General features: G+C 44.7%; 2 protein-coding genes and 1 non-coding gene across 3 annotated transcripts; 1 reads left to right on the forward strand and 2 right to left on the reverse strand.

Moving 5' to 3' along the window:
• Positions 1 to 460: 460 nt before the first annotated feature.
• Positions 461 to 2,036, reverse strand: LOC123184459 (clathrin light chain 3-like). Its single transcript, XM_044596566.1, has 3 exons — positions 1,497 to 2,036; positions 1,200 to 1,353; positions 461 to 1,111 (listed from the first exon to the last, which is right to left on the reverse strand). Exons 1-3 carry the CDS (start codon positions 1,910 to 1,912, stop codon positions 644 to 646), a joined length of 1,038 nt encoding a protein of 345 aa, XP_044452501.1. The 5' UTR covers positions 1,913 to 2,036; the 3' UTR covers positions 461 to 643.
• Positions 2,037 to 5,295: 3,259 nt separating this feature from the next.
• LOC123191423 (receptor-like protein 13) lies at positions 5,296 to 7,122 on the forward strand. The gene is made up of 4 exons (XM_044604168.1): positions 5,296 to 5,668; positions 5,766 to 5,912; positions 5,990 to 6,147; positions 6,286 to 7,122. Exons 1-4 carry the CDS (start codon positions 5,296 to 5,298, stop codon positions 7,120 to 7,122), a joined length of 1,515 nt encoding a protein of 504 aa, XP_044460103.1.
• An 83-nt stretch (positions 7,123 to 7,205) lies between these two features.
• TRNAK-CUU (transfer RNA lysine (anticodon CUU)) lies at positions 7,206 to 7,278 on the reverse strand. The gene has a single exon. It is a non-coding gene; the product is annotated as a tRNA-Lys (tRNA).
• Between the last annotated feature and the right edge of the window lie 1,201 nt (positions 7,279 to 8,479).

The raw sequence follows: 8,479 nt of genomic DNA on the forward strand, positions 1-8,479 counted from the left end.
GAATAGCTTACTAGGGAGGGGTTCCCTGACTTCGGTTAAGAAAGTTTGGGCCATGTAACCCCCGAGACAAAATGACAATTATAATGATGAAATTGTAGAATCTGCGCCTTGCAAAGATTCCTTTATTTATGGGGTAAACAAACCCGCTGCTATATAAAAATATTCATGAATATTTTCAAATCATGAATTTTTGGTCATTCCTATATCGTTTATCAGGTCCTGACGAGTGGGCCACATATGTCACAATTGGGGTCAAAATTAAGTAACTGCCTCATTAGTGTTTTTTGTGAAAATTGGCGCAATACGGGTAGGTTTTTACAAAGAGATTCAAACAGGTGGTTTTTGAAACCATAACTGCAATTGTGGTGTTTGTTCGCTATTTACTCACCAATTCTATCTTATTTGCAAATCAATTCTTTCCAAAGATGAAAAAATATATAAGTGCACCTAGAGCTCTCCATGAACCAAAACATTAACCTCTTTAATCAATTCTTTAAGGACAAACTCAAAATAGTTTATGCATAGCATATGAAAGAGAAACAAACTGAACTGAAGTTAAAGTCACCGTCAGAAAGAGAGAATGTACGGCAGCGCAATGGAGAGGAGACTTCAGAGCACTGCTCCCCAGCATTTATTGTCACAGTTACTTCTTCGCCGCCAGTTGTTCAGCTGCCTTCTCCGCCGGTGGAGCGCCGGCAGCAACATTGCCACCACCTGCTGCAGCCTTCCCACCGTCACAGGCCGCCGCCTTCTTCTCGCCCTCCCCAGCTGCCCGCTTGCCGTCTTTCTTCTCCTCCACCTGCTTTGGACCCTTGCCACCGTCCTTCTTGCCATCCTTGTCGCCGTCCTTGTTTTCCTCCTTGGCCGCCGGCGGCACCATGTGCGGCGGCGGGTTTTGCTTGAGCCTCGCGAGGGCCTGGCGCATCCGGGAGAGGTCGGTGGGCTTGCCCCGCTTCGGCCCCTGCACCACCACGATGTTGGGCTCCTTCTTCCTGGCGGCGGCGCCCCTCTTCTCCAGCCCCGGGATCTCGTGCGGGACCAGCTCCGCGATCGCCCTCCAGTACTGCTGGCCCGCCTCCTTGTGGAACTTCTCTTGGTTCGCCATGAACACCTGGCATTTGCATCTGACTATTGGTCATGCGTGAATGAAACATGCATGTAGCCTAACTGAAGGTGAAAAAAAGATGGAACACGCATGCCTTCTCCCTGTCTCTGTTGTGTGTCCGCCTTGTCTGGCAGTTGAGCTTGCGCCTCTCGAGGAAGGATTTCTTGAACTCCTCGGCCTCCGCGATGATCTCGCCGCGCCGCTCCCTCTCCTTGCGCTCCTTCTCCTCCAGCCTCAACTTGTTTTGGCTGCGACATGAATGAAACCAGACGTGTGTTTAGTGCTCAACTTGAAATGTTGGCGATCATGAGTAGTAAATGGCATGCATGTCACAGAAATCTGCGTACACGGCGACCAAATATGTATAGAAGAGATTGTGTATAGTGCTCACCGGCGCCACTCACGCCGGAGGAGGCCCTCCTCTCTCATGGCCTCCGGCGGCGGCAGGACGGCCCCGTCGTCGGCAGCCCTGACGAACAGGTCGTCATCCATGCTGCCGCCGATGCCGCCCTGGAGCAGGCTACCCATCAGCACTTCCTCGACGCCGATGTAGCCGCTGCCGTTGGAGTCCGGCGCCATGCTGTACGCGCCGTACCCGCCGCCAAACCCCTCGCCCGCGATCCCCGCGAGGTCGTCCTCGGAGAGGGCGGTGCCGAAGGAGGAGTAGGACGTGGCGAAGCGGTGGCCGCGATGCATGCCATGGCCCCGGCTGCCCTCGGCGTTGTAGCCGTCGGAGATGCCAAAGGGAGAATGTGTGAGCGCTTCGTCGTCGCCGGCGATGGCAGCGACGGAGTCGAAGGACGACATGGTGGCCGGCCGGCCGTAGTAGCTACGGTAGTGGCTGAATTAGCGGATCTTTTGAACCTTTTGATCCGACAGGAGTGGAGGCGAGGTCGCGTGGACAAACCTGCGAAGGACAGAGGAGTTGGGTTCGTTCGCTGGTCTGACGACCGCTGTTTTCTCGCGTCCGCATGTTGTGGCAAATCTTTCTCCCTCTCTGTGTGCCTTTGCGTTAACGTGGCAACATGGTATAAAATAATATAAACCCTCAATTTTCAATTTTAAGGTCTTGAGCCAAAATTTAGGTCAGTTATTCGAGATGCTTTTAACACCGAGCTAGCCTTTTCTTCAAATTCTTTATTCCCTCGAAAGTTTGAAGAATAAGTCCTCAAACTTGTCCCTCCCTCTTCAAATATTGGTAGTTTGAGGAGGCTCCTCAAATCCTCTCTCTACTCCCCTCTTAGGCTTGTCTTTCGGCGGGCACTCCAACGGGATCGTCCATCGCCGTCTACCTCGTCCCGGTAGCACCCCGTAGCCTCCTGCCGCTCCAGCCGACCCAAGGCAACCTCTAGATGCTACTATGGTGGCACTCTCTTTCAATGCAATTTAATAAATTTCATACAATAATGGAATAATTGTCTTTTCATCGAAATATTATAGCCATTATGGTAGTACACATAACTTCATTTATTTTCTAGTTTACTAAATGAAACATTTGGTTGGATTACAACGAATTCAGGCTAATTTTTTTCCCTTGGCCAAAATGGAAAGTGTAATAGCTGAAGTTCAATGAAATTCAGTGATTTGGTTGTGATCAAAATATTTTCGAAGCCAAAATTCTAAAACATGTATGATATTCTGATGTTTAGTTGGTATATATATTCTACACGTAGGATCAGATTTACCAAGGTTTTTGCTAACATTAACTTGCAAGGAGATAAAAAGATCGGAGAGAATGATTGAATTATCGAACTACTATTAGCTCGTTCAAGTAATGTTACTCTGCACAAGCTTCAAAGGGAAACAAGTCAGATTAGCCTCGAATTAGGAAGGAAATATGGATGGATTTTTTTAATTTTGTTTACAGACCTTCTTTCTCGCTTGAGTGTATATAGACAGAAATGTTATCAGTATTTATTTTTTGTTGGCAAGGTTTATTGGTAGCTCCACGCGTGGGAAGGACAAAATAGCCGTCAATTAATTAATCAAGTGTGTCTGTAACTCTTTATCTCGCTTATAGCGAGACAGATGGTCGCGTCGCCTCAAGAGAGACTCTAGTGGGACGGCGCAATAAGATCATGTTGTTTTGTTATCGTAGATTTGTTTCGTTCTTTTAAAAAAATATTTTTATTTTTATTTCGAATATATATATGACACGTAATTTTTACTTACGCAATTTTTTAAAAATGTTCATGAAACGTAAAAAAAATAAATCATTAGTGTAATGTAGAAAAAAACATACCATTCAAAAAATGATTGTAACATTAGAAAAAATGTTCACACATTTTTAAAAATATTCATGACATATAAAAAAAATTCACACATAGGTCGGTCTCTGAACGGGGATGGCTCGGTGCCCATAGATTACAGCAGCCAAAACGAGCATCTCATTGAGCCCAATCTAGCAGCGGCTGCTCCGCACAGTACCCAGGCCACCGCACAGAGAGGCTGCTCCTCCCTTGCATACCGTAGCCCCGCCGGCCGGAATCCTCCTCCTCCCTCCGCCCTCCCTCCAAGAGAGTCTCTTTTTCTCCATCCCCGGAACTCTCACCGTCGCGCCGCGGCGGAGTGGGGGGCTAGTTCGAAGAAAGAGAGAAGAAGGGGCGGAGCATCGCCGGCGACCGGAGAGGAGGGGGAGGAAGAAGAGGGGAGATCGAGCTATGGAGGTCACGCTGCTCTCCTTCCGGCGCCGTGGGAGACCGGATGTGCAGCGGAGCGGGGCAGATGGGGTATTGGGAGCTCGCTTTAGGTTGAGTCTGAATTCACATTCTTTTTTTTTTCAGAAAACATGTGCAGTTCAGTGTTCTTCAAGTAGTATTCCTAACTGACGATTCACCCCTGATGTTTGTTGGCAATTTCGCATTGCCATGGTCATCGTATTCTGAATGGCCTGAGACTCAGTATGATTTGGATAAAAGCCTATACTCCCTCCGTAAAGAAATATAAGAGCGTTTAGATCCCTCCGTAAAGAAATATAAGAGCGCTTAGATCCCTAAGGAGTGATCTAAACGCTCTTATATTTCTTTACAGAGGAAGTAGTAGATAGGTACATGCTGCAAGGATTTGATTTGGGCATACTGGTAGGTGGGCATGTGACAAAGCTACCCTGAAAGCTATAGCAAACTGTAGGACTGTCGTCTTACACTGAAATGCAACCGAAATCATGTATATTTCTGCATCCAGGACCAAGGACAGAGTGATGTGCTTTGCGGTCAACTCCAAAGTCCTGCATATGCATATTTCTGCCCATCGTGGCCTCCATATCTAGTGCAAGTGCTGTGTCACTCATGTCCACAAAGTGTCTGGAGGATAATATTATATATGCCCAAGACTTTTGGAATAGACTCGAACAAAATGTTCCTCAATGAGCCAACAATGCCATTAGCTAAAGTTGTTCTCCGATCCAAGCATACGTCCCTTGACCATGGACTAAACTTTTTTTATGAAGCAAGCTTATAATCTTGCAGTAGCCACTTATAAACACCACAAGGAGCAGAACAAGTAAGCACGTCTCACGTTCTCAGTAATACATCCCAGCGGAACTGATGCAATAAGGTATAACCCTTTTCTTTGAAATGGGAAGCTATTAATATTGGGGAAGCATTGCCTGCAAATATTTCCTTGAGCATGGACTAGATCATGTTTTCAGTTTCAATGTATCATTCTTCCCACTCTGAATCGACCAAAGGGTGTCCTCGGTTCCTCGCTCATGATATGCCCTTGGATTTTATTTTGTTTTCTGCATAACTAACGCTCTCAGCTCTTTATTGTCTAAATCCAGTTGCTTCATTTGATTGCTTGATCTCTTCATTTCTCTAATCTTATATCGACACAAGCATTCAACTAGTATGTGCTGCAAATTAGAAGATGCTCAAACTGAAGCAAAAGTGGAGCAGCTTCGGTAATAAAGTCCACAGCGTTTGGACCCCGGAACAATATATTATGTGTCCCCAAGATTATTCCTTAGTGGTGCGGTCATTGTCCATGTTTGGTCGTTAGTGCATGTCTGGCCATTCTCCAAAGGGGACTTGAACAAAATGTTCATCAACAAGTCAACAATGCCACTAATGAAGTTGCTTTGCTGATCAAGCATACGTCCTTGACCAGCTGGGACGTATAAATAGGCGCTTATCCTGCTCCCAGACTGACAACCTGGAAATCACAGGATAGCGTGAAAACCATTTCTTCCAATGAGCTGCTACTTGTCATGGAGATGTTTATTCCTGGTCCTCGGCACACTGAACTCCATGTTTCTGAGCTGTTCGGGCTGCTTCATGGATGAGAGGGCAGCCCTCATGGATATTAGCTCTTGGTTCATGGGCGTGCAGTACATGGTTCCCACTTCTTGGGGAGGCGATGATGACTGCTGCTCGTGGGAAAGGGTCACATGCAACAGTAGCACGCGACGAATATCGCATCTTGACCTTTCCCAGGACTTGACCCAATACTCGCCTAGTATGGAAGATGAAATCTCGAATCTTAACTTGAAGATTTTTTCTTCGTTTCGGGAGCTTCAGCTACTGGATTTCTCTGCACAAGAAGCTAATTTACAAAATTTCGAGGGTATGTAAGTCATATTGCAATGCATGCAACTCTAAATTATTTTTTTCCAGTAGTTTTGATTACAAATCATTTTATTCTGAATAAAGCAATTACTCAGGTCTCCAAGGATTGAGTAAGCTCAAGTATCTTGACCTCAGTGACAACCAATTGTTCGGGGGTATCCCAAGATCCATCGGCAGATTGGTTTCTTTGGAAGCCATAAATCTCAATCGAAACAACATGGGTGGGGCTCTTCAGAATATAGGTACGATGAGTTTAACATTCCCTTTCAGTTGGTGAAATTATTGCTTTTAGTTGATTTAATGCATGAATACATGACAGGTTTCCAAAATCTTCGGAACCTACGAGAATTGCATTTGAGATCCAATCGATTGAGTGGTAGCCTCCCTGCATCTTTATTTGCGCTTCCATTCCTTGAGCACTTGGATCTTTCAGAAAATCTCTTTGAAGGACATATACCTATAAACTCATCTTGGAACCTGCGAGAACTTTATTTGACATCCAATCAATTGAGTGGTAGCATCCCAGCATCCCTATTTGCACCCCTATACCTTGAGTACTTGGATCTTTCAGGAAACTTCTTGCAAGGACCTATACCTATAAACTCATCTTGGAAATGTTCCTCGTTGCTTAAAACTATCAGGTTATCTGATAACAAGCTAAGCGGTACATTTGATTTCTTCTGGATAAGAAACTGCACGAAGCTCAAAGAGATAGATCTGTCCAGGAATACCGATTTGGTTGTTCAAGTGAAAATGCATGGCTGGGTACCTAAATTTAGATTGAGAGCACTAAAGCTCTCTTGGTGTAACCTTGACAAGAGCATCATTACAGAACCACATTTCCTACGCACACAACATCGTCTGAAGTTTCTTGATTTGTCCAACAATAATTTACCTGGAAGCATGCCCAGTTGGCTGTGGACAAATGAAGTGACACTAACTTACCTGAATCTTGCAAATAACTTACTAGTTGGATCATTAGATCTGATATGGCAACACCAAACTAATCTCAAACTGGTGAACATATCTCCGAACCTAGTTGAAGGACAGCTGCCAGCCAACATCAGTTTGATGTTTCCTAATCTGGTTGTTCTTGATGTTTCCCACAATATTATTTCTGGAACAATACCACCATCACTGTGCCACATGAGCAACTTATCAGTTATGGACCTATCAAATAACAAATTTACAGGAAAAGTGCCATCTTGCTTGTTCACTGATTGCCATAGTCTGGATATATTGAAGCTCTCAAACAATACTCTCGGGGGCAAGATATTTGATGGAGCTAGTAGCTTCTCTGCTGACCTGTGGGGAATATACCTAGACAACAAATTTGTTGTAGTTATGATCCACTTTTCCCCGCTGAATTTGAGAAATGAAATCACCTTTTTTGCATTGTTGTACTGTACATGTCAACAAGTCAGCACACATGAAAATGCAGTTTGTCAGTAGAGCATTTTGCCAGGCAACAAATACCCAGGCAGAGTTTTGTTAGCAGGCACAGTAAAAGTAAAAAAAAATTGTAAAAACAAATGCGCCCACCGTGGGGCTCGAACCCACGACCACAAGGTTAAGAGCCTTGCGCTCTACCAACTGAGCTAGACGGGCTTGCTGAGTGACTGCTTTCAAGGCGCTCTGTGATCATCCTGCACGCAAAGGTGTAACAAAGAAGGGAGAGTGCCTGCAGAAAATGAGAAAATAATATATATGATGGATCAGCAAGTGCTTCAATGAAACGAAAGACATGATGGCATTTTCAGAAGATGGTCATACTCGGCCAGGCCAATTGGCACATACCGCGGGAGAGCTCTATCACTGAAAGAATTCAAACAAAGAAAGAAAAGTTTGTGCGGCCCCTTGGTTCATCAGTAATCGCCACGCCAATTATGGGGCCATGAAATCTGTTTGAGGAACACCCTTAACCAACAGGGGAGAGGTCTTGGCCCCCAGATGGTTATCCCCAGCATCTAAAAGCTCAACCATTTTACAAATGATGATCACATTTCTAGTACTGTAGCCTTTTCCTGTTGTGCCTTAAATGAACTTCTTGTCTTCCTAATTAGGGCTGGGGCAAGGATCCCAGGAATATTTTGCTCATCAAGTCCAATATAGCAATCAATACCCCGGATATCCATGTTCTCCTGTAATAAGGTAGCATTAGGCCTCTAATGATGTTTTTGAGCTGCAAGCCAGTAATGATATTGAGAGAAAGGTTGAGAAACTGGACAAAATATTATGACGCTTAAGAGCCTACCTTCATGTGAGAAACTGGACAAAATATTAGGCCTCTAATGATGTTTCAAGTCTCCGGGATAGGGAAATGCACAGGATCATATTTGAGACACCATTTTATTTCACCAACTGGACTAACTGATAGTTCAGAATTCTACAACTGATGGTACCAAGCATGTACCTCTGGGATTTCTACTAGAGATGCAAATTCTATTTGTGTCATTCTAGCTTGCGATTGCGTACCAAATCCTTTGTAAATAGTTTCATGTGACCTGGAGTGAAATCACCAACGCCAACAGCAATTCAGTGTCATCTTGGCTTGCAAATTGAAATCTCCAGAATGAGATCTTGTTTAGATCATACCATCATTGTATTGAATTTGTTTCATTTCGGATAACACCTTCACATGCCTTGGGATTTTCCTTTTGACTTCATGGCACCATCTCTTTGGATAACCCTTTGTGGGGGCAAAACTTTGCTGGAACGTAGAAACTTGGCACCTCAAAGGGCATTCTGATGAAGTGTTAAATGCTCCACTATTCAAGACATGCAACTGAATGACTGACACAAGACAAAA

The sequence above is a fragment of the Triticum aestivum genome, chromosome 2A (genome assembly GCF_018294505.1).
Source record: "Triticum aestivum cultivar Chinese Spring chromosome 2A, IWGSC CS RefSeq v2.1, whole genome shotgun sequence".
Lineage (NCBI taxonomy): Eukaryota > Viridiplantae > Streptophyta > Magnoliopsida > Poales > Poaceae > Triticum > Triticum aestivum.